At 34.5% G+C, this 27,164-nt stretch overlaps 1 protein-coding gene and 1 long non-coding RNA gene across 2 annotated transcripts; both read right to left on the reverse strand.

Moving 5' to 3' along the window:
* Positions 1 to 15,478: 15,478 nt before the first annotated feature.
* LOC125606388 lies at positions 15,479 to 19,527 on the reverse strand. The gene is made up of 5 exons (XM_048775443.1): positions 19,464 to 19,527; positions 19,246 to 19,351; positions 19,062 to 19,176; positions 18,794 to 18,974; positions 15,479 to 18,715 (listed from the first exon to the last, which is right to left on the reverse strand). Exons 1-5 carry the CDS (start codon positions 19,525 to 19,527, stop codon positions 18,606 to 18,608), a joined length of 576 nt encoding a protein of 191 aa, XP_048631400.1. The 3' UTR covers positions 15,479 to 18,605.
* Positions 19,528 to 22,710: 3,183 nt separating this feature from the next.
* Positions 22,711 to 23,724, reverse strand: LOC125606389. The gene is made up of 4 exons (XR_007337754.1): positions 23,660 to 23,724; positions 23,349 to 23,582; positions 23,196 to 23,284; positions 22,711 to 22,808 (listed from the first exon to the last, which is right to left on the reverse strand). It is a non-coding gene; the product is annotated as an uncharacterized LOC125606389 (long non-coding RNA).
* Positions 23,725 to 27,164: the final 3,440 nt, after the last annotated feature.

The raw sequence follows: 27,164 nt of genomic DNA on the forward strand, positions 1-27,164 counted from the left end.
ACCTTTCCCGCCACGATCACTCTTCCGGTTCTTGGAGTTCCTAGAAGACGTCTCTGCAGTTTTTTCCTTCTCCCAATGAACTATCAACTGCTCCCACACCGTCCCGTTGATGAATCGTGGCCTCTTGTTCTTCTGCCAAACTGTCTTCCACGCGTTTATCTGCTTCGTATAAGAGTCCATGGCTTTTTCGTTGAATTTCTTACGGACTGTTTCCGTGAGATCGGAATGTCAGTTGAACTCTTGCTACAAAACAAACATAATTTAATAAGTAAATATATTAAAAAAATGTAAATACTTTAAAAAAAGGAAGACTTACTACCGCAAACTGACGAAACCACAACTCTCGTTCTTCAGAAGGGATCACACTCCACTTTGAATATCCAAAACGAAGCATGGAGTACATCATCTGGTTGATGCTCCTGCTAATGCCATTTCTCGACTTGGTGAAGCTTTAAAAAAAATACAAGTTAGCAAGTTAATTAATGGAAAAAAACATAATGCTACAAATAAAAAAAAATACTAACCAAGTGCTATGTCCTCGTCGTGGGTTGGGATGGAGAACCGGGAGATGCTCTCGACCTGGTTGTTGAACCAATAGATCAACTGGCATGACCCCCGGATCCTGTTGAGCAGCAGCGGGAGGGGCAGCGGGAGCTGGAGCGGGAATATATGCGGGAACCGAGTTTTGTTCGTGAGACAATCCCGATGCACGGAAACTGCTCACCGAATTACGTCGAAGACGGGCTGCGGGGCGGGGTACATCCTCGGACCTAAAAAAAAAAGTTAATACATCAAAAATCTTTTCAAATCATTTCTATTTTTAATGTTTTCATTTATATATTTACAAAAGGTTTTATAAACGTTTTAGAAAAAACTATTAAACCTTTTATTATACATAGTTTATTACTGGAAACTTATAAAAAATTATAAAAAGTTTAAAATTTTTTTTATACATGATATATATATATATATATATATATATATATATATGTATACAAAATTATAAATTTTTTATAAATATAGAAAAATGTTGTTAAATATTTTCAAAATTTTTAAAAAACGTTTTATTATACATAATTTATTACTGGAAACTTGAAAAACGTTTTTAAAAATCAAAAAACGTTTTAAAAATAGTAAAACGTTTTGAATTTTAACAAAAACACAAAATAAGTCCAAAAAAAAACTAAAACAACAATCCTAACTTATATATCCTAAACTATCCATTCAATCCTAAAATTTTCAATCAAACAACCTAAAATCCGAGATCTAACTTCCAAAACCCTAAAAAATTGAGATAAAACAAGGTTGGGATGATTCTTACATGATTTGGGGTTTGGGGAAGAGATATGAGGGTGAGAAGAGGATTCGCCGGTGATGGGAGCTCGAGAATGGTCGGAATCGCCGTGAGAGGGAGAGAAATGACGGAGAGGATTGAGAGAGAGGCGGATGCGGAAATAAATTTGTTGATTTTATTTGTGTTTCACTTTGTATTACATTATTAATTGAATTGATTATCATTTGAGACACATTTTGAGTTTTTATTGCATATAGTGACACTTTTTACTTGCAAGGTACTTTGTGGTGGGTCCAAATAGAATGTGGATGGTTATGTCTTATTAAGATGAAAGATAAATTGGCTCACAGTTCCAATAGCACGTGAACTTTTTATTTTTGTTTCGAAATAATTCCTTTTTAACACTCAAAATCGTTTGAAATTATTATTTTATTTTTTTGATCAACATCTTGGTTATGTTGTGGATGTGGACGCCATGACCATATATAAAAATAATGTGACCATAGATAAAAAGAATAGATCTCTTAAATTTTTGGATAGGAAATCAAAGCTTGATGTGGTGGACAGTCACTCAAACACTAAACAACATAGATAAAAAAAACAATGACATTAAAAGGCTGTGGATATAAATGCTAATGTATCCACAATCTCAAAGATGAACAAGTTAATAAATTCAAACCAAAAACAACCACGTACATGTCCACTGAAAAAAAAAACAAAAGTCGGGTGTGAAAAAACAAAACTAAACAGACCAAAAGTTAGTAATTTCAAACATTTCCAACGAGAAAAAAAAGCCTAACTTCAAACATGTCAACGAGAAAAACAAAGCTTAACTTCAAACATGTCCAACGATTATTTATGAATGCGCTCTTGGTAACTTATGGCTTCTCTTTTTGGATTTACAGCTTATATTAAGTCTCATTAGCCAAGGAATTGTTACAACCCCAACAGTTTGAATCTATCTTAAGAGAAAGAACCCAACATTATTGTTACTTTACATAAAAGCAAAAAGAGTAACCTGAACTAGACTGTAGTTGCCTAGAAAATTGGTTTGTGGAAGGTTTGCGACTTGAGATGAATATGTATTTTTGTGGATGCTCTTTTTGTGGACAGGATCTTGGGAACAAGATTACCAATTCTATGAACAAAAGAATGTAGATTGTCAGCGCATACTCATTACCAATTCTAGTAGGCAATTAGATTCCACACTCATAAACCAAGATGTAAAATTTTTGTAAAAGAAATGAGGGAATCGAAGACGTTGACATGCATCATCATTGAAAGTAACTGAGAAGGAGGGAATTCCATAAAGACCATTTAAAAGAAATAAATTTTTCATCTATTTATATATCTATCTATATATCTATCTATCTATCTCTTCTTCTTTTTTATTTGGCTCTTCTATCTTTGGAGGTTCATTAGAAAGGTTTTTCAAATTATCAATGACTGGTGTCGATCCACTATTCTCAGAATTTTTTTCTTAAGTTTTTTTTATTTTTTATTTTATGTTCAAAGTTCAAGCTAATAACAAGTAATCGTACTTACAGTGGACGTGTGTGTTTGTGTTGTTTGGCACAACTAGATGGCCGTCTTTATATATATTTTTATCTACTTTGATGCCATTCTCCTTCTTTTTTCCAATCAAGATGTGAGTTAGAAATACGAAGAAATTATCTACTCTGTGCAAATACTATAAGATGTTTATATACAATGGATCTTTTTGTGCAGTTAGAACATTCACGTTGATCAGTCAGTAGTGGCGGACCAAAGATTTTTTTATTAGGTGTGTCAAAATAATTGTAGAGATAAATTAAAATTATAAGTCATCTTTTACAAACAAAAAAACAATAATAAAGATAAAGGGCAATTTTCATAAATATAGACCATTTTCAAGTTTTGGTCATAAAAGTAGACTATAAAGAGGTAAGTGACCAAAATGTTTCATTTAATAGGTAAAAAAACCCTAACACCCTAGATATATAAAAAATAAAAAAAAATTAAAAAATATTAAAATTAAAAAATATTAAAAAAAATTTATAATTTATTTTTCAATTTTTTTTTAATTTTTTTTTGTAATTCGAAAATACTTTTTGAAACTAATTTTAATTTTTTTTCAAAGTTTTAATACTTATTTTTTATTTTATAAAATTTTAAACCTCAATCCCAAATCTCCACCCCTTAATTCTAAACCCTAAGGTTTGATTAGAAACATTTTGGTCATTTTGGTCATTTTGATTCTTAAAATCTATATTTGTGACCAAAACTTTTTTAGTGCTATCCTTGGATATTTCCCAAAAGTAAATCACCAAAAAAAAGGATAATTTAAAATCTCAAACCTAAGTTTTAGGGATGTCACACTTGCATAATTAAAACGGAATAGCCATCGTAACTAAGATCACCAGTAATGCAGGTTCTTAAATAGGGAAAGCAAGGACGTCTCTTGAGAGACAGGTGTCCAAAAATGAGTGGGTAGAGGAAAGGTTCCGTTCAACCCTTTCGTTGGTTCTGCTCTCCTCGGCGTCGTCTCCGTTGGTGGATGTCGAAGATGGATTCTCTCCGACGACACCACCTGAAACCCTAGCTCCGTCCCAACTCGTCCTGGCGTCAACCAGAGCCACGCCGATTTGTAGTCTCATCACTACTTTCGTTTCCGGACTCGTCTCCGAACTCCACCGGCTTCTCCTTCGAACGAGGACTCGAGAAAGCTCTCGCCTTTGCTTCCATTGACGTCTATGTTCAGGATCATCTCCTATATCGAACTCACATTTATTCTCTTAGACTTCACTACATGATGCTTCCGGAAGCGAGCTTCCGCTCACAACTCCAATTCCTGGTTACTCCCTCTCCAACTCACCATTAAGGTCTTAAACAAATTCATTAGCTTTTCACCTTTCTTGTTCTGTTTTGAATATATGTTCATTGATTTTCTCAGGTCTTCTCGATGCTGGGTATAAAGTCTTTAATGCAAGTGGCTGCGTGCTGCACCCATGTTCAACAACCTTATGATCCATCGTGTTGGTAAACAACTCAGGTGAAAGTTTGTGTCTCCAGAGTGTTTGACATGCATTCAATGTCATGTCTCATGGTGTTTCCCCTTTGAATTTTGGTCTATGTACTCCTGGTTCCGTTTAAGAATGTAGATCCCTCAAGCTTGGTGATGCAGCGTGGATCCTAATCCTTTTACGTGTTGGTTTTATTTCCTTTTACTGTTTGCATTGTTTTAGATAAACTAGCGTTTTCTTAATACTTTAGGGATATGAAATGATAAAACAAAACACATTATTTTTTTTCTAGACGACTTATACGGAAGTCGTCCCTCCAACGACTTACATGGAAGTCATCTATAAAAACACATTTAAAAGTCAATTGCAAAACTAACATCTGCATTGACCAGAAGACTTCCATGTAAGTCATCTACAATCAGACGACTTACAGGTAAGTCGTCTGGACGAACAGATCTGGGAAAAAAACTGGTTTCATAGTTTCAACCAGTGAGATAACTTTTTTAGCACACATAAGTCTTCTCCAAGCACCCAGAATTTCAAACAAAAGTGACCCACCAAGAATCGTAAGCTTCAATGGCTCTATGAACCATTAAAAAATTGGAATCAAAATCTTGGGTTTTTTTGGATAAATATGGAGAGAAAGTGAAAGCGATGTTGTTTTTAGTTTATAAGAATTAAGAAAAAAGAGTGTAATCGATTGTTAGGTGCATTAAGAGCTTCAAGTTGTTTATTCATGGTGGTTGGTGTATTTAAGGCAATGGTAATATTGTGAATACTTGAGGAAGATGAGGGTGATAGAGTAAAATATACATTTTCAAAAAAAAATGTGATGGCATTTGAATAATCTAACTTTGAGGATGAAAAGACTAATCAAAGTTCCAAATAAAACATGGGTTGTTAGTTTTGTGTTTGACTTCAAGTTTTGAGTCATATTTGCAAAACCCCCTGCCAATTAAAGTACGTTTCTCGTTTGGTATTTGTGATTTTTACATAGTAGTAGTACTAGCCTTCATGATAATCTTTTTGTTTGTTTGCGTGGTTTTGAAATGATCTACTCGGTTGTTCACAAATAGACAACATAATCAATTCATTTAAAGTGAATCACTAATTAGTATTACTAGGAGCGGAGTTTCGCGTAAGCGCGGGGTCTTTGACGGAGTTGTTGTTCTATCTCAATATGTGCAAATGATACCATATTTGTGAATTTTTGCGTTTTGTTGTAGTCATTCTCACACGGTTGCCTGCGGGGTTCATTTGTGTTGTTTTAAGGTTTTGATATTGTATATGACTAGGGGCCGAGCTCCGCGCAAGCGCAGGGATTTGTACCTTGTTGATTTCTGTTTCCTCATATCCGCTTTGCTCAGCTCCATGTAACGTAAGTGATAAAGTAGCTGTGTTTTCTTGGGGTTGTATGATTTAGTCTGTGTTATAAGGTTTTATTTATATTGAAACAGCTGCTGCGGTAATGGCGCTCTTGCTTCTTAATCGGATGAGTTAAGTGACACTTTTTAGAGCTCATTTTTTTTTTCACATTTAGAGTTCATATTAAGTCATGAATATTGCTACGTCTGAAATGTGTAGTGGATGGGTTAAGAGGCTCAATAAGTACATGGTGTGTTGATAATTATTTTAGTTGTTTTCGATACAAATACGAATTTTAAAAGTTCCAACTGTTTTGAATGTGGTTTTATTTGTGAAAATGTTGTAATTGTAGAAAAACATACAATCATATCATAATGTATATATTTTTGGGTCAACTTATTATAATGTATATAAGCAAGTGTTGTTTACAATCAAGCAATTGCACTTGGTATCCAAAGATAGTGCACAAAGATGTATATTAATCATTGGGCCTAAATATTATGAAATCGACATACTAAATATTCTAAAAACAACAATATTAGGATCACCTTGCTCGTCAAAGAGGATTCTGTGGTGTGTGCATTCAGGTCATAAGAGATCTTTCGGTGTTTGTTATAACAGTGATCAAGTGCTTGTGCAATATAATCTGCAATTCAAACACACATTAGTGGCTGCTTTTCCCCTGCATACAAAGACATAAAAAGACAATAAAGAATCTAAAGAAGATTAAAATAGGGATCGCATAACATAAGACAATAAGGCTCTCACAGTGAAAAAGATACTTCGAAAGAGTATCATTAGGCTTATACTCTTACCACAAATCTATCGTCTCCTTCTACGCAACAACCAATAAAACTTACTAATCTCTTGTATCTGAACTTCTGAGCACCAGTTGTTTCAACCTGATTCCACAAATCAACCGAGGTCAACACAAGAACAATATTCCCAGATTTACTAAAGTTAGTTACCTGCAATATTTATATGCTAAATCAACTAAGAGAAGTAGAAAACAGAGAAGCATATTCGGATCCTATCATTTAAACGTTGCTTTACACCAAAAGTTCCTAACTTTTCTTAGATTTCAACCGCAAACAGACACAGAATTTCATATTATCAAAAGAATTAAGGCCTTTGAACGGCTTTGTATGTTGGGTATGTTTCTACTATTGGGTTTTATTAATTATGAAATTGGGCTTTGTCGTTTCAAGCTTTGTTTTCATCGTTTAAGTTAATTATTTTGATAAGAAAATGTTTTATAAGAAATAGAAGAAGTCAAAGCTTGCGGCTGAAATTTCTGAACGGGCTTCCAAAATCTTTGTTAACGGAACGTGATTGTGGGAGAGATGGGAAGGGATCTCTCCTGAGCAGTTACGATCTTTTGACTATAAAGAGAGAAGTTTGGAGCTTGATAGAGAACACACAATTTCATCATCTCTTCTTCTTTCTCTAAGTTTCTGATTTTTCAAATTGAGAGTTTCATCTCTCCTGGATTGAGTGCACAGTTCAGTGAGAGCAGAGTAAACCCTGGAGTGATCCGTCTTGGTTATCTTGCACCCGAGATTAGGCGGTTTTTCGCTCAAGTGCAGTAGATCTTTCTACGGCTCTGCAACTTGTTTTCTTTTGTGTTCTGGTTTCTGAATTCTTTAAAGTATTACTAACAACATTCTTGAGCGAAAAATTTCGTTAATTACGATTCAGAATGCCGAAGAACTCTACAGTACCGGATCTGTCCAAGCTTCAACCGCTGACTGGTTCTAATTACCGAAGGTGGTCAGAGGAACTCATGTTCTTCTTCCAAGAGACTGGGCTTGACTATGTTCTCAACGAGGACAAGTCCTTTGCGACTTCTGCGACTCCAAACTCCGATAACTCTCAAGGTGAGACTGGCTCGCAATCGGGTAAGAGAAAACCAGAAGGCACTCTTGAAGATCACAACCGAACTTGCCGTGTCATATCATCCGACACCTTTCCGAGAAGCTCTTTGACATCTATGTCAACTATGACTCAGCAAAAGAAATCTGGAACAACTTGAAGAAAAGATACGGAGCTGAAGATGAAGGGAAAAAGCAGTATGTCACCTCCCAATGGTCCTCCTTTCAGATGAAGGATGACGTACCAGTGCTGGATCAACTCCATGAGTATGAAGCCATTGTTTCCAAGATTCAAGCTGAGGGCTTACCAATTGATGAGCAGCTGGCGGCCTTGGTGCTCATCGACAAGTTGTCTCCATCATGGAATGACTATCGCTCCAAGCTGAAGCATGAGAAAAAGAAGATGTCTCTTGACGAGCTGATCGCTGACATTATGATCGAAGATGCAAACAGAAAGTATTTAGGTAAAAACACCAACGCTCGTTCATTTTCTAATAATGCTAATGTGGTGGAAAGTTCTGGTGAAAAGAACAGGTTTCAATCTCACAAAAACCATGGCACAAAAGCTCTTAAACCATCTGCTGATTTCAAGAAAAAGATGAAGTGTTGGAACTGCAACAAAACTGGCCACAAGAAGCAAGATTGTCGTCTGCCACCACAACGAAAGGACTCAAACAAAGCTCATCTTACAGAGGAGTTAATTGCTGTCACCACTGAGGTAAACGCTGCAATTGACGTTGTGGAATGGATCATTGACTCTGGCTCCACACGTCATATTTGCAGCAGGAAGTCTCTGTTCAAAACTCTTGATGAGTCTCCACGTGATAGTGTCTTCTTAGGTGATGCTAGTGCTTTGCAAGTTGCTGGAATTGGTGAAGTTGATTTGAAATTGTCATCTGGAAGAGTTTTAACTTTGACTAAGGTTTTGTTTGTTCCGAACATGCATAGAAATCTGATTTCTAGTGCTTTGTTAATGATTGCTGGGTTTAAACAAACTCTTGATGCTGGAAAGTTAGTGATTACTAAAAATGGGGGGTATGTGGGAAAGGCTTTTTGTAATGGGAATCTCTTTGTTCTTGATGTTATGAATGAAATAAGTGGTAGTGCTTCTGCTTACTTTTTGTGTGCTTTGGACACTTGGCATGGTAGACTAGGACATTTAAATGTGAACTCTATCAAACGTTTAAAGCATGCAAATCTGATTTCTGATAACTTGGAGAAAGATATTTCAAAATGTGAAATTTGTATAGAAGCAAAACATGCTAGAAAGCCTTTTTCTCATCCCATTGATAGAAAATCTGAATTGCTGAACTCATTCATTCTGATTTGGCTGATTTTAAAAACACTCCTAGTAGAGGTGGTAAACATTATTATATTACCTTTGTTGATGATTTTTCTAGATATATGAGAGTTTATCTATTAAGAACAAAGGATGAGGCATGTGAAATGTTTATGCAATATAAAGCTGAAGTAGAAAATCAGTTAGATAGAAAAATTAAGAGGTTAAGGACTGATAGAGGTGGAGAATATGAATCTGAAATTCTGAAGTCTTTGTGTTTAAAAGAAGGAATTATTCATGAAAAAACTGCACCTTATACCCCTCAGCAAAATGGTATAGCTGAAAGAAAAAATCGTACTCTTAAGGAAATGATGAATGCTATGCTTATTAGTTCTGGGTTACCTGATCAGATGTGGGGGGAAGCTGTTCTTTCTGCTTGTTACATCTTGAATAAAGTGCCTCATAAAAGAATTCCAGTTACTCCATATGAACTTTGGAAAGGTCATTCTCCTAATTTGAATTATTTAAGAGTGTGGGGGTGTCTTGCTAAAGTAGGATTGCCTAGTTTTAAAAAGAATAACATTGGTCCTAAGACTGTGGTTGCTGTTTTTATTGGATATGCTTTGAATAGTGTTGCTTATCGTTGCTTGACTTTTAAACCTGATTCTCTGCAATTTGACAGCATTACCGAGTCTAGAGATGTTGAATTCTTTGAAAATGTGTTTCCTTTTAAGAGAAATTTAGAATCTGGTTCTTCTAGTAATACATCTACTAAAAGAACTCTTAATGATAATAATGAAGAGCTTAGAAGGAGTAAGAGAATAAGAACCGAAACTGATTTTGGTCCTGATTTCATTACTACATTCTTAGCTGAATATGATGAGTTTAGTGAAGAGTTTGTGTATGCATTCTTGATAGAAGAAGATCCTAAAACGTTTTCTGAAGCTATGAAATCCATTGATGCTGTTTTTTGGAAAGAGGCTGTTAACGTTGAGTTTGATTCTATTATGGCTAACCACACTTTTGAGCTTGTTGATCTGCCTAGGGGCTGCAAGGTTATCAGATGCAAGTGGATTATGAAAAAGAAACTGAAAGCTGATGGTACTCTAGACAAATTTAAGGCAAGGCTGGTGGCGCAAGGAAATTCTCAAAAACAGGGAGTAGACTATTTTGATACTTACGCTCCTGTTACTAAGATTGCATCCATTCGCATATTGTTTGCTCTTGCATCTATTCATAAGTTAGTTGTCCATCAAATGGATGTGAAAACTGCATTTTTGAATGGTGATTTGCATGAGGAAATTTATATGATGCAGCCTGAGGGATTTATTGTGCCTGGTCAAGAACATAAAGTGTGCAAACTAAATAAATCTCTTTATGGTCTTAAGCAGGCTCGTAAACAATGGTTTGAAAAATTCAGTAACACTTTGCATGAAAATGGTTTTGTTCCAAACTTTGGAGATACGTGTGTGTTTTCTAAGATGCATGAGCATGGATATGTTATTATATGTTTATATGTTGATGACATGCTTATTCTTGGCACATCTCTGGAAATTGTTTGTGAAACAAAAGTTTTCTTGAGTTCTAAATTTGATATGAAAGATTTAGGTGAAGCTGATGTCATTCTTGGGATAAAAGTGGTAAAAACTGACTCTGGTTTTTCATTAAATCAATCTCATTATGTTGAAAAGATTCTTAAGAAATTTGGGTATTGGGATGAAACTAGTGCTAAATCTCCTTATGATTCATCTATACATTTGTGTAAAAATAGAGGAGAAAGTGTGAACCAGTCTGAATATGCTAAGATCATGGGAAGTATAATGTATTTGATGAACAGTACAAGACCTGATATTGCATATGCTGTGAGTAGATTAAGTAGATATACTCATAATCCTGGTTCTGATCATTGGATAGCACTTGGTCGTTTAATGAGATATTTGAAAGGAACTCTTGATTGGAACTTGTGCTATAGTGGTTCTCCAAGTGTACTTGAAGCTTATTGTGATGCTAATTGGGTGTCAGACAATGATGAAGTAAACTCTACCAGTGGTTTTGTATTTACTTTAGGTGGAGGAGCTGTAGCATGGAAATCTACTAAACAATCTTGCATTGCTCGCTCCACCATGGAATCTGAACTAATTGCTCTCGAATTGGCAGGTCAAGAAGCTGATTGGTTGAGAAACTTGCTTGCTGATATCCCAATGATAGGAAGACCATGTCTTTCTGTGTCCATGATATGTGATTCTCAGGCTGCTATAGCAGTGGCTATGAATGCATTGTATAATGGGAAGAAACGGCATATCCGTATGAGACATAAAGTGATACGCAGCTTAATTGAAGCAGGTGTGATATCACTTGAGTTTGTGAGATCAGGGAAGAATATAGCTGATCCACTAACGAAAGGCTTGTGTGGACGAATGGTCCTGGACACAGCAAAGGAAATGGGATTAAAACCTCTTTCAGGTTAGATCATTTTGGATACCCTACCAAGGAATTCATTTATATTTGAATTCTTGGTTCAAAGTGGTCAAACGAAAAAATGATCATAATCTGATGGCATTTAAAATCTCTTATTGCTGTATGTGGCAGGTTGAGACATATGGTCTCTTAATGAACTTATTCCCGTATGGGGGTGTGAGACAACACACACTTGATAAGTCACCTAATAAGTGTTCAGGTAAATATTGCCTAACTAGATGAGTTGTGGATTAACTCACTAGAACACTTATGACGCAGGGTTGAAAGAATAAGTTTAAAGAACGCTTTGTATAGCATTTGCGAAACTCTCAAATTATTTTGTTGATTCAAGTCTGTAAAAGACATCAACGTTTCTTTTCAATTTTTTTGTTCTCGAAACATGTGGGGGATTGTTGGGTATGTTTCTACTATTGGGTTTTATTAATTATGAAATTGGGCTTTGTCGTTTCAAGCTTTGTTTTCATCGTTTATGTTAATTATTTTGATAAGAAAATGTTTTATAAGAAATAGAAGAAGTCAAAGCTTGCGGCTGAATTTTCTGAACGGGCTTCCAAAATCTTTGTTAACGGAACGTGATTGTGGGAGAGATGGGAAGGGATCTCTCCTGAGAAGTTACGATCTTTTGACTATAAAGAGAGAAGTTTGGAGCTTGATAGAGAACACACAATTCATCATCTCTTCTTCTTTCTCTAAGTTTCTGATTTTTCAAATTGAGAGTTTCATCTCTCCTGGATTGAGTGCACAGTTCAGGTGAGAGCAGAGTAAACCCTGGAGTGATCCGTCTTGATTATCTTGCACCCGAGATTAGGCGGTTTTTCGCTCAAGTACAGTAGATCTTTCTACGGCTCTGCAACTTGTTTTCTTTTGTGTTCTGGTTTCTGAATTCTTTAAAGTATTACTAACAACATTGTATTCAACGCGCCCCTCTTCTCTCCCAAAAACTTTCGAGATAGTGTTTCGGGTGGAGTTATTCCGACCAACGGCGAGTCTTGTCGGGCAGTCGGGACGGTTCTCACCCACTCTTTCCTTCGACGTCAGAGCTTAATGACGGAATGGATGGCGTCCGATTTACTTTTGGTGGTGCTCTTCCTCTTCCTCTTCTGATTCGATTGGTTGGGCGGCGGACCCCTAGGAAAGGTTCGGAGTTTCTGGTGGCTCGTCGGTCGTAGGCGGAGGCCGGAGGCTATACTTGAGGACGGTGGAGAAGCAGCCGATACCGCAAGTCATTCATAGGGATCCCTAGCGTTTGTCTCGATTGTTGAGACGTGCTTGTTTGACGGCGGATCTACCCACGGAGATGGCGGTTCTCCCGGTGACGATTCCTTTCCAGCGTGGTTGCTTCTTGACCCGTGCGTAGGATGTGATTGCTTGGACTTGTGAGACGGTAGAGACCCTTTGCAGTCAACAGTGGAATAGTATTAGTATTCTTTATGGCTCCGGCGTTATGTGGCCGCGGGACTCCTCCGAGGCGGCTTAGCTTTGACGGCACACCGATGATCAAATCCTATATGAGATCTTAATTAAGAGACCCGACCAAGGCAAAGATCATCAAAGGTGGCGTGGCGAACATCAGGTTGAGCCGAAGTTGCACCAGAAGCAGACATTTACAACAAATGAATAGAAGATTCTAGGGAATAGAAACTCAAATATATAGGGTTTTTCGTCTGTTCTTGGTTTTGAAACGCTTGAAGTTTTGATGTAAAGAATAAAAAGGGGAGATCGAGAGGTAGGGTATGATAAAGAGTTGAATGTTAAAAAAATAAAATAAAAGAGCTAAATGTTAACTGGAAGTCGGGAAGGGGATGTGGAGAGAAAGTGGGAGATAAAGATATTAATGGGAGATGAATATGCGTTCAGAATTCCTGGTCGACAAGATCAACTTGTATTTAGTTTTGTAGGGCCCACCGAAAGTGATGACGTGGATAGCCTAAATGGAGAGTAGAAACTCTGTTATTATTACTAGGGATTTTTCCGGGCTACGCCCGGGTTTGGACAAATATATTTGTATTTAACATAGTAATCTATACTATTATTTGCGAACTAAATTTTTGGAATCGAGCTCTCACGTTAAAAGTTAGAGCGGTTAATATCGTTTATACCCTTAATGAATCAATTATATGAATTAGACAAAAATAAAAACGAATTTTAAATCTATATGATTAAATAAATGATTAAAATTAATAATAACCAGAATTATCTAAAATATAAATAATTAAAAACAAATTTCTATAAAACATAAGATAATTCTTAAATATATTATGTTTTTATCTGTTTATACCCTTAATGCATAAATTATATAAATTAGTCAAAAAAATAAAAATGAATTTAAATCTATCTGATTAAATAAATGATTAAAATTAATAATAATCAGAATTATCTAAAATATAAATAATTAAAAACGATTTTCTATAAAACATAAGATAATTCTTAAATATATTGTGTTTTTATCTGAAAATAATATTATTTTTTGGAATTGAGCCCTCACGTTAAACATTAGAGCGGTTAATATCGTTTATACCTTTAATGAATCAATTATATAAATTAGGCGAAGTAAATTTTTGGAATCGAGCTCTCACGTTAAAAGTTAGAGCGGTTAATATCGTTTATACCCTTAATGAATCAATTATATAAATTAGTCAAAAATAAAAACGAATTTTAAATATATATGATTAAATAAATGATTAAAATTTTGGAATCGAGCTCTCACGTTAAAAGTTAGAGCGGTTAATATCGTTTATACCCTTAATGAATCAATTATATAAATTAGTCAAAAATAAAAATGAATTTTAAATCTATATGATTAAATGAATGATTAAAATTAATAATAATCATAATTATCTAAAACATAAATAATTAAAAATGAATTTCTATAAAACATAAGATAATTTTTTCATAAGATCTACTGAAAGCAAGATCGAGAATAAAACTCTAATCGACAAATATAAAATCACAAACACGAATCAAGATGAAAATAGAAAGGGAAGTTAAAGATGGTGACACAAATGAAAACCTTGGCAAGAAACAAAGATGAATCATTAACAGTTCTTAGCAATTTCAGATATAAACAGAAGCTCATATAGTGGATAGATTTAATTTTAAAACTACTGAGTCAGGAAAGCGATTAGTAACTTACATGCGATGAAAGAGCGACGCCGTAACCTAGATAGGAGGCGATGGCGAGAATTGGTGTCTTGGCAATGTGTGAACAATTGATGCCATCGTTTATATAATGAGGATAGGAAGAGAATGAGAAGATGAAGAGGCATCGATATAATATCAAGAAGGCATAAAAAAATTTGTACGCTGAGAGAAAGAAAGATGAACAGGAACACCATCTTTATTGTCTAATTCAAGTGGGAAAAAGGAAGAGGAAACCGTAGATTATATTCGCGAGACAGAGAATAACACGATGATGTGGCACTATAGTTTATTTTTATTGGCTGATTTTTTAATCTGACGTGGACACACTCTCTACTCCTCATATAACCCTTTAGTATAGGTTAGATATAGATTCTTGAATTTTCCGTTTCATTAATGATTTTTCATTTAGTATTTTTTTCATTATCTGAATTTCTTGTGTTCTTTTTGTGTCTTTGCTACAAACTCTTTCTATCATTTTCTTATTTTTACTGCCACCTTATTCGACTTTTATAATGGTTTTTTATTTTACTTTTACTTCTGTCTAATTTACATTGCCACTCATTTGAACGTATCACTTTCCTTGAGCTTTTCCCATTCTTTTCGTTTCTCGTTTTTTATGATTCCACAAATCTAAAAAAGCTTGTGCCTCGTGATACTAAAGTTTATTTCACATCGAAGCTTAGTGATATTAAATAGTTAATTCTTTGTTTATGTTTATAAATTCGTAAAGAGATGATACAGATTGTATGTAATCAACATTTTTCGACATTTATTTTGTTTTAAAGCCCATCAATATATCTCTGGGATTTATGCTCTGCTATTCCCTCTTGTCCATCAAGATTGAACCTCCAAAGAGTCCACAAAATATGCCCATATTATATTAAACTAGGGGTCTTTCGGCGCTACGCGCCGGTTTCGGATATTTTATTTGATTCAGTTTTCAAAATCTTGTGTTCTGGCATTTAGTTGTTAGGAGTGTATGTAGTTGAGTGTAGTTGAAAGGTTTGTCATGTTTAAAAAGTGTTGAAATGGGTATGGTGTTTAGGGGAAGTACGTGTAATGAAAGTGTTTATATTTTGGGGTCGATAAATGACTAAATGAGGGTATGCTTCATATCTTAGAGTAATATATGTTGTTGTATTGATGCGTTTTTCTTTATATTCAATTTCGTTTTACTAAATTGTAAGGAATAATGTTATTCGTAAATGTGTCAAATAATTGTTTGGCCTTATTTTTGATATTTTATTGTGCAGCAATTATGTTCGTAAATGTTATTTGTGTCAAATTTATGTTACCGTGTAATATATATCTGCAGCTGTATGAAGAAGAGCTAATGTTTTTCTTTGTTAATGTTAATGTTTATAGACTCGGAGCAAAACCAAATCATGCAATTTGTGTTAGAAATATCTTCAGTATTCGATAATATAAGCGATTTTTATATTTTAATACCAAAACGAACTTATAGTTTTAATCGATCGTGATAAGCATTCATGCTTCATTGCATGTGAAGAGAATATATTCTGTGGTGAGTTTGCCCATGAAGTCTAAATGAAAAGGGTCCAGGAGTGTTAGTAACAGAGTTGTCAATTTGGCCACCCATGGATGTGAAGGCTAACATTCCATTAGCAACGCGGATCATAATTTTGAAGCTTGATTTTTGGAGAAGTTCTTTCAGAGGTGAAGGTGGTTGTCGTCTAGGTGGTAGCTTTACACGCCCTTGCTGACAACATATGCTGAACCTTCTGGGTGAGTTCCGTGTCTCTTGAACTACAGCTTCTGCATTCCAGACAATTGCTTGACAGTCCGGGCATGTTGCTAACTCCCACTTGTTTACAACTGGGCGCCGGTACCTCCCTGCCAGTTCAGTTGAGAAAGTTTTATTGGCAACATATATTGTTAATTTCATGTGCATAGATTGTTTGATTCATACCTGGTCGGCTTCCACTCACACACACTAATGCTGCTTATAAAAATGTTAAAGCTATGGTATTAGTTATAGAAAGACCGTAGTAGCTTAAGACGCTTTGTAAACTGACAGCAATTATAAAGTCTTAACGAAGAGCTAACATTTTCTTGTAGTGGCTACTCTCTTGTTGATTAGTCTCCCCATCCGCAGAGCCCGAGCTATCCTTCTGTTATCTATAATTCAAATTAATAATGCAAGGTGAGTTGCGAATTATAATAAAATTTTGGATGTTCTACCTGCTTGGTCATTACCACGTTCTGAGTCAACAACATTGACAGTGTTATTTTGAACAGCTAAGATAGCGTCTGCGTTGTGCTGTATCTCTTGTTGTAGTGCGTTGTTTCTCTTTTGTGCGCGCATGCTTCTTCGGTTCTGTCGGGCGAGCCGCCCATTAGTTTCTGAGAATGTAATCAGATTGGAAAAAGTCAGAGCCAACACATTAGATTTGGCTTGATAAATAAGTCTCCGAATGAGGGATGCTATACCTTTAATACGATCTACGTCTCCTCTGCATCCGAGCAAAGTTGGAGGTGTGAGTGGTAGAAATTGCTCTTTCAACCAAGGTTGGCGTTCATCAGATACTGATGAAACAGAGAGTAAATAACTTGAAGAAGTCGTCAAAATATATAAGTATGTGTAAATTAGTGTCTCGCTACGACTTACCTTTTTTTCCGGCTTCTTTTAGTTGCAGTTGATGATGATGGTGTGGATAGTAGAGGAACACTTTCTGTTCTCCTTGATCTCCTTAAAGGTCCTTTATCTGTTTCTGGTACTGGGGACTTAACCATGACTTCTTGCAATGCAGATGTACTCAAAGTTTTTTTTATTATATTTCAGAAATCACAGATGCAGAGTCTGCAACGAAGATCCAGAGAAAATTATGAGGTTTGTTTGTAACGGCTGTTTCATGCTATTGTATTGAAGATGTGCGTGTAGTTTTTTTTGATCAATGGGAGACGTATAGGCAGCATACAATTTTTTTTTTTTTTTTTTTGACGTCGAACGGCCATTCTATTACTCAAACTTGAGGTGGTCTGGGTAACCAGACCGGAATAGAACAACCAATAAAAAATAACTCTCTGCGAAAGGTCCTAGCAGTCTAGGCTAAAAAATCAGAAAACAATTGTTACTGTTCCAATTTAATTTAACATAATATAAATATTTATATTAATCATATAGTAATAAGAGAGAACTAACATATTAAGTATGTGAAAGCTTAAATGTTGTCAAATGTTCTTCACATAAAGTACTTGTCATTAGGTCTTGGAAGAAGCAGTGGAAATTCGATGGTCAATGTTTTTACATGCAATCCTCTTTGTTTCACTTAGATCTTTCGATCACTCTTAATAATTGTTTCCACTGACATAAGAGGAAAGGGAGGAAAATTTAAATACCCACTCTGAAGTCACTTTTGTAATGGATTTATTATATATTAATGTTTTGATTTTGTAATATATAACTCTACAATGCAAACTTAGTCTAAATTTTGTTTAATTTTAAATACATGAATAACCCCTAGCACAAACCCAATTTTTATAAACTTAAATAGGAAATTTATCCCCATTAAGTACATGTCATTGGGTCCTAAATGATGCCGTGTAAAGTAGCTGGCCAAGGTGATTAGATGTCATCATTTTAAGTTTAGTTGGATCTTCCAATCACTTGTAGTTATTTTTCCCAATGTGCTAAGAGGAAAGAGAGTCCAAATTTAACACCCAATTTGAGGTGACTTTTTAATAGTTTTTTATTTACCATGTAACATAACGTAAACAAATGTTTTAACTTGGTTAATATATGCTTTTACATTAGAACTCCGTAAAAAATGAAGGATGATGGTTCATACACTGGTGAAGTTAGCTTGTTCAAACTTTACATAACTGAATCTATAATAATAACCATGATAAAATTAAGGAAAAATATAATTAATGCTAGGCACATGAGAAATAGGAATTAGCCAATTAGGACAACCACGACCCATAGTTTTTCATTAAGAAATATTTGGAAAACGACATAGCAAAGACTTAAAAAAAAAAAACAGAAACTAAAGGACAAAAAGCAAATCCAGATATGAAAAAACAGAGAATGACATAGTCTAATCGTGGTTGTTTGGGTTCCAAGCTAGCACTCATTCCACACGTGCTTTCTTACGTGCAGTTGCTTCCCCAGCGTCTTCACCCGATGCTACTGCTTCATGTGCTAGACGTCACCATCAGCTTTGGTGAGCTGATCTGCAACATTGTTTACGATACCAGCTCTGACATTTAATCATGTTGCCACAGATTGGGGGAGAGATTGATCGGTATCCTCGCCACCCTCCTGCTAGCAACACCCGATAGTTTTATATCAGATCAATATATAAGCGTTACTTACAAATAAAGAGAACTCAAGTACACTCACAGAAAAAAGTTGGCTTTGGCGCAAGATCACGTGCGGGGAATATGCGAGATATGGTAAAGCTTCGGTGATTTGGACCAAAATTGAAGTCCTTTAACCTGAGCTGGAAAGTGTAGGTACTCCCCACCAGATTAGCGAGTGAGCGAGGTAGGTCAATGTCAACTTGGGCATTAGTACCTATCCCCTGAAATGTGTAGGAAAAATATACGTAAACTAAGTATACAATAATACATTACACGCTCAAGACGTAGAGGTCGATTAGCGGGCATACCACGATCTGTGCAGCATCAGAAGCAAGAACATGAGTCAGGCTAGCAACCTCTTCATCAAAACCAAGGAAAGCTGCTGCACCAGTGTCATCTGACACGGAGAGAATCACACGATACCTGTCGGATTGAAATGAAATTTAGTACTTTTTTACAACCACCAAGACGCACAAAGCGAAAATAATTTACTTGAGTTTAGCCACAGCATTGGTTTCATTGCATGGGACGCATGTGAATGAAGTCTCCTCTCGTATGAGTTTCTTGGAGCAAGTGGAGCAGCCAATGTAACACAACCCTCATCAAGCTGAATCTCAGTCACCTGGCCATACAGAGAAACTCAATTATCTGTCAAATCAAGAGAAAATCACAATCTTAAGTACAGTCTAGGAAGGAGTAAAATTAAGAACATGTAAACAAAAAAACCTGAGGATCGGCCGTGAAAATAAATTGGTTAAGCTCTGAAACCGTCATGGGTTCAATCTTTTGTGTGTGAACCACCTTTGATGAAGACCCTGACTGGTCTGTATCACCACTTGGCAATCTGCGAGGATAATAACATGTAAACGCTTATGACAAATCAATAGCAAAAAAAAGTCAAATTTGTGTTATCAAATAAGGGAAAGGATGCTTGCCTTTCAAATGCATCTGCTCCTACAGCAGTTTCAGAGTCAAAAAAAATACGTGTCGCAGAAGTGCCATTCAAATATAATTTTCCTGCCAAAACACATGGGACCTTATATAAGTTTATAACAACCAAACAAAAAAAAAATTATCAACTGCATGACAGCACGCAAGCTTACCCGAAACCAACTTGGCTCTCTTCCATACACATCGAGCTTGCTATGGAATGCAAGGGCCAAGGAGTCAAAGATACTAACACATACAGTAGTATCCCTTCAAATAAACGATGTTAAAAAGTGAGTTAGTGATACATTAGAGTTTTAAAGTATAACAAATGGAATTGAGAAGATTGACAATACTGTCCTTCTTTATAGGTGAGGATTAAGCCGGGTACGATGGACTACGAAGAGGTGTATTGATTGAGCAATTAAAGTGGAAGGAGTGGATTAAAAGGGGTGAGGTGGAGTTAAGTTGCAGAGTTATTAAAATCGGAGGCGTTAGGGACACTGAACAGGCTCGAATCTCTGCGTCTCGCGGTCGATGATGAGAACATAGAAGACGAAGACGAAGATGAGACGTGAAAACCCTAGGCGTGCTTCAAGTTGGGCCGCGATAATAAAAAAAATAAAAGACGCCGGAGCCCAAACCGAATAATGGAAAAAAAAAAAAAAAAAGAAGTAACCAATTAAGCGCCGACACGTGGCGACATATGCGCACACCAAAAGAAGGACGTGGCTGAAGGAGGTGAGAGAAAACTCTAAATTATTATTATAGATATGACCATGTTACATATATACATTAGAATTTATCATAAAAATTTGAAACTATTTGTATTAAATGTTTATATGTATTACAATCAGCTGTAAAAGAATTGATAAAATAGGTTGAAAGATTTCAAGTTCATCCTCCATCTTCTACTAGGAATGCATATGCCTTCAAGTCCACATGCCTCGTCCACACGGAACGGAGAATTTATCCCGCTCCAAAGGGACACCGGGAAATATGAGAGCTCTTCAGTCCCTGACTTGTGACCGTTCCATAATGTTTGACCTGAGTAACAGTTCCAGTCTTGAAGGTCAAATGACGGTTTGGAGCTTGAGTTTTTATGGTGGAGCTGAGGAAATCGAAGAGGTGTCTGCCATTGAAATGTTTTATTATTATTATTATTTTTTTTTTGAATGAATGTTATATTCTTACTCATCAAAAAGCCTTTGTACATCAAGTGTGACCTTTTACATCAAAACATCACTTAAACTAAAAAATATTCACATTCTTGTCTCAAACCAAAATTGAAGAATCCCCTCCATGTTCTTCACACCTTTACCCCTTATCAAACTCAACTTGTTTCTTACTCCCTTATCTATTAACTTCTTCAAGCTCACTAGAGGAAGAGGCTTATCTCCATGAGTGATCTTATTCCTCTCTCGCCAAATCGCATGGAGAGTAGCCTGAAATGTGTACCTGATACAGTACAGAGCCTTCTTCTCCAAGTTTCTTACTGTAATCAGTCCCACAATATCACTCCAACTGAGAAAGCACATTCGAAAAAGAGATGATCCCTTGACTCCACTGCATTCTTGCATAAAACACAAGTTGGATCCACACCCCGACTCCACCGAGATATTCTGTCCATTGTAGACAGTCTATCATGTATTGCCAACCATGTCATAAACGCAAACTTGGGTGTGGCATGAGAAAAAACAAAACTCCCGGTGCCCAAGAACATTGTATACCAGCTTCTCTTATTAGCATCCAAGTTTCTTGAGTTGAAAACTTATGTTTAAAACCGATTTGCGTCTCCACAAGCTCTCATCTTCATTCATGTTCAGCTTCTCTCTTAGTAGTACTATCTCTGCTTCGATATTTTCCAATATCACTGAACGGTGCCTCCTCTTCCTCCTAGTACTCATCCCCACATCCTCAACAGTTGCCTCTCTACTAATTCCCAAGTCAATGAAATGTTTTATATTAAATAAGGCTTTCAAGAGTCGAAGTGGTTTTACGCCGGAGCTGCTGAACGGTTGCCTTTAGGATTGTTGGGTTGCCTTAGGAGGAGATTTACCTGGAACGTTAGAGAAGGGAAATGATACAGATTTCGTGGGATTAGACGATGACATGTAAATTTTGGTGATGTGGCACTTTCATTGGATGTAAAGATAGATTTTAGTGATGTGTCATAGCTTAGGAGTCTGTTCCTTTTATATAGTAGAGATAATGTAATGAGAATTCAAGTCGAGGAAATCCTAAACTATAAGTAATTCTCTCTATTTGTTATTTACTAAGTGAACTAATATAATTATATCATTTTGGTAATGAAAAATACACAACACCACCTTTTTAAGAAGAAAACACCACACACACAAAGACACAGTTCCCAAAAGAACAAAACAATTAACCAAGTACATGGCAGTGTATCATAATTCCAAGGTTATCCCCAGTCATGCCAACATGCACTTCATGCTTCTTAGACTTCGACAGAATCAAAGAAACCTGAAGCATCAACAAAAACACATAGGGACTCAAATTAAAAAGGAAAAGTTATCAAATAGACGTAGAGAAGAAACTGAAGTACCTTGCCACGTAGTTGGCTAAAGATGGCAAGTGTGCACGTGCATAAAATGCATGCGAGCTTCATAAATTGTTGAAGCTTTAGGTTTTCTTTGAACTCAAACGCCTGTAAGATAGCGGATGAAGCTTCGAAGGCTTTCCCTTCTAAACTAAGTTTCACGTTTACATCCATTGCTTAATGGGCTTAAAGAAATTAAATTCCATTAATTATTTTGCTTAAGTAAATTTGAGATTTCTTAAGTAGCTGGTCAGTTAAAAATTAAATATAAGCGCATTTCTAAAAAAAGAATCTGAAGGTAAGGGAGCTAGTTTGATGCATTGTTTAAACTCCATGTTATAATCTGAATATTATCAGTCACACGATAATTAGTAGCCACACGATAATTACTTAAAAAAAACTTTTGTTCTTAAAGAGACTAAGATCAAAAAGGAGCAAATAAGATGTCCTTACATCAGAATGCTTGATTTCACACAGGGTGCTGAGCATATATTGGTGTGATAGATAAATCACATCCTCGGCATCTAACAGTGAATACAGCGCCCCTCATGATACGGTGTGGGTTCTGAAATTACATAGAAAAAAGCATTGGGACAGTTAGAAACAGAAGTATTGTAGTCAAGAAGTAGAAATGTATCAGACATAACAACATAGTTCTGTCGGAAAAATGTAAAAAAGAACCGAACATGAAGCGAACTAAACTCGTTGGGCATGAATTGAAAGACCAAACCTTCACAAAAAAATATTACACGAACTGCACATTACTAAACACTCAATGTGCAACTTGCAGACACAAAAAGTCACAGAGACACATACATAACAACATACTTATGGGTTTTGCTGGAAAAAAATATAAAAGAAACAGACATGCAGACAACTAAATCCTAAAGGCGCAATTCACAGACTATAGATCAAACCAATAAAAAACAATCACTGATGAAACTTGACCCACCTGAGAGTACTCAGAAAGTAGCTTCGCCCATGGATCCTTAGCTCGATTCTTCCCCGCCTTCGACTTCTCACCATCCGTCACCACTTCCCCTAAATCCACAAAAACATTAGAAATCATAATTAACCAGAAAAAATCATGAGACAGACATCCAACCTGCTATTGTAGGTGTCGGCACGACATCAACTTTAGGGTTTGTGTCGGCTTCAAGAGAGATCTCCAAAACAGGCACATCGGTTTAAAACAGTCTTCTCCGTATCCATAGCTTACGGATCAGAGGATCCAATCTCCGGCTCTTCAGATTCCGAATCCAGGATCCAAAACCGGTCCTTATTTCTCAACACGAACCTCGCTCGCAGACGAAGACCCCGTCGGTTCCGCTGCCGATGCCTAAGTTATAAAAAATCAAAAAATATTTGAAACCAGAAAAAAAGAAGAAGCTCAGACTCGGATAAAAACTAACATACGGATTTAATAGCAGCATGGATCTTGACCTTAGATCGCTTGGTAGGGACTGGAGATGAGAAGACAGTCAGGGGATGAAGAAGAAGTATAGAAACTCTTGGAAGCTGAAGAGCTACGTCTAGTCTCAACCATATCTCGTCTTCTCAGAAGAAGAACCATGCGTTGTAAGTTTAGGGCAAACAGCAAATCAACCTCAAGCTCAGGCCCACTCATTTTGGTGTCTGATTGTGTAATTTGGCAAAAAACAAACGAAGCCCAAACCGAAAGCCCAACCTGTCTGATGTAGAGAAATGAAATGTGCTGATTGGTGGATTTTTTAATTCTACGTGGATAGCTTTAGGACTCAGGATATCTTTCTTTTAGTAGTATATATATATATATAAATGATGATTAGCAAGTGTTCTTCTTGGAATCTGTTTGCATGTCAGTTTGTGCTCAAGCATTGTAGCCCATCCACAAATTAAACTAAGTATTAAATTTTTAGTACCATGCACGTTAATAAAACCCTCTTGAATTATCCCCTTTATATTATTGAGAAGCATTACAACTTTATTGTAGCCCCGTGTCATCACTAGGATGATTTTTAGAATCATTAGAAAAATATGTTAGTCCATCTAATTATATAATAAATTTTTTATTAACTAACCATAAATTTATTATTAATGTTCTTTATTATTTCCTTAAATAAAAATTACGGAATTGTCTAATGCGGCTAAAGTATATGACAATTAATGATTTTGAATAATAAAGATTTAATAAAAATTAGTGTATCTTCTATCATATTTGTTAAGATTAAACTATAAAATAAATTAAACAACCAAAATAACAATATAATTAAAATTCAGATTTTTCTGTATATATTATATTTTGAATTTTTAAAAATGACTATAATCTACTAAAACTGTTAAAAGTTTCACATTCAAATTTTGTGATCCATGGTTTAAAATTTTGTTATGAAAAATACAAATAATTACAAAATAATATAAGTAAAAAGTCTAATTTAAATAATTATTAAGACTATATATATATATATATATAATATATATATATATTATATATATATATATTTTAATTAAATGGTAAACCATATCAAATACATAAATATTTTAGTTTTGAAATTTAATCTGAACAATTTTTTTGATAAAAGATTTGAATGAACATTGACAACTTATTTTTTTAAAAAAAAATATAAATTACTAAAGCTATTAATTCCATGAAAATTTTGTTTTCAGTAATTTAAAGTTTTTACTATAAAAGATACAAATAATCAAACAATCATATGAGTAGAAAGCAACATTTAATAGACATTAATGTTAAAAATTCAATATGTATGTTAATATCTTTTAAAATTTAATTACATATCCTATTAAATAGAAAAAATATTGTTTGGGTTAATAAAATTGATTTAATTATATGTTCGCACCAATTTAATTATATATGTAATAGTTAATGATTTTTAATTATTCAATATATATTTATTTTTATGTAAAAAAACATATTATATATAATTATATATATATATATACAAGGCGCGGATCTTAACCTAGTTACTTATAGTTATAGCCAGTGAATAAATTGGAGTAGAGAGAAGTTTTTTTTTCATGTAAGGTGTAGTTGCATCCGGGTCTAGTGTCTATGAAGAATCATATTACTCGTATGTAGTGTCCATCAAATAAACAAGCCATACCGAATTAATATTCCTATAAATATTAATATTCCTATTAAAAAAAAAAAATTGCTATAAATATATAATACAATAAATATGTTACTATATGTTACGAGAAATGCAATACATTGTACATGCCAAAAATTATATTATGTATGTTTTTTCTTCAAATCAAAAGAAATATATTAATTATAATTATTTTATGGGTCAATTCTCTCAAATAGTTTCTTTTTAAGTTTTTATTACAAAAACAGTCCCCAAATATAAAAATGACCAAAAAATTTCACAATACAAATAATAATTTGTAGTTCCGAGCTATATGTTTTCAAACTCAAACTTAGAAAAAAAAATTTCAAAATATTTTTTCAAATTTCTTTTTGAAATTCGAAAATGCTTTTTGAAACTTTTTTTTTGTTTTTGGGTTTTTTTTTAATTTTAAACATCACTCCTACCAAAAACTCTACTCTTTAATTCTAAACTCTAAGTCTAGATTAACTGAACTAAGGGTATAAATATTATTTATTTATTTAATAAAATATTTTGATAATTTTTGTCTTTGAAGGTTATATCTGTGATTAACAAACGAAAAGAAGTGATATTGCTTACGTTTCAGATTTTATTTTCTTTTCTTTTTGTTTTTTGCATATCAACCATAATTATTAGAGAACTTAATAACTTAAGCGTTAATGCATTAAATTAAAAAATTTATAGACCAGAAAACAGTCTCTTTGTCCTAATGGGGTAATATATTTTATACCATTTGACTTTGTTGCTTTTTATATTTATCAAAATTAATGAAATAACTAACTAACCTAAAAAATATGAAAAATGTGAAAATGAAAGAAATGCTATTAAAATATTTAGTTGTATATTTTTAGGGTTCTAAAACTTGTTAAATAAATTTTTCAACTTTTGCTCTACGGATAATGGATTTTATATTCTACGGAAAATGACATAGTGAAAACTGAATTCTATGTTTAGTTAGGAAATCTACTTAAGTTAGAATAAGTAATTTGCTGATTCAAAGTTTTCTAAAAGAAAATTGAATGCACACTCTACTATTAGTCTTCACTCTAAATTTTTAGGAATATGTATCGACAAATAACCAAAAGTCTAGGGGTGGGTATTTCGGTTAATAACGGGTTGGTTGTTCGGTTAGGTTTGGGTTATTTGGGTCTAAGAAATATCGAACCAAGGTAACCCAAATTAGTATAGTTTGGTTATGTTCAGTTTGGTTTTACTTCAGTTCGGTTCAGTTTTAGTTCGGTTTAGTTGGGGTTGGTTTGGTTTATTTTGTTTTGTTTATATTTTCAGTGTAAACGAGTTATTTTTTAGTTTGGTATAGTTCAATTACAAAAATATGATTTATAAAAACATAAACAAATCATCATTTGATACTAAATCATTATTTTCTAATATTTAAACGTAAAACCAAACATCACAATAAATATGTAGAAAATGTGATTCAATAATTTTATGTTATTACTTTTAAACCTAATATAAATATCATAAATAACTTTTTTGTTTTGATGTTAATTATGAGATCATATTCTTTATTTTATTTTTAGTTGTGATTATTCTATTCATTTAAAAGTAAATCTATAAAATTATGTTTAGTTGCTTAGGCTAAATAGTTAAATATATCAAATCTTAATATTATTAGTATATTTAATTAATTAATAAAAAAGACCCTTCTGTTTTTTTTGGTCAAACTGAACCATTTAGGTGATAAAATTTTGAACCAAACGGATTAGACATATACTTTAGTTTGGTTTAGATCGGTTGGGGTTCAGTGGGTCGGTTTGGTTCAGTTCATTCGGGTTTCTGCCCTCCCCTAAAAA

This window comes from Brassica napus, unplaced genomic scaffold, assembly GCF_020379485.1.
Source record: "Brassica napus cultivar Da-Ae unplaced genomic scaffold, Da-Ae ScsIHWf_870;HRSCAF=1236, whole genome shotgun sequence".
Lineage (NCBI taxonomy): Eukaryota > Viridiplantae > Streptophyta > Magnoliopsida > Brassicales > Brassicaceae > Brassica > Brassica napus.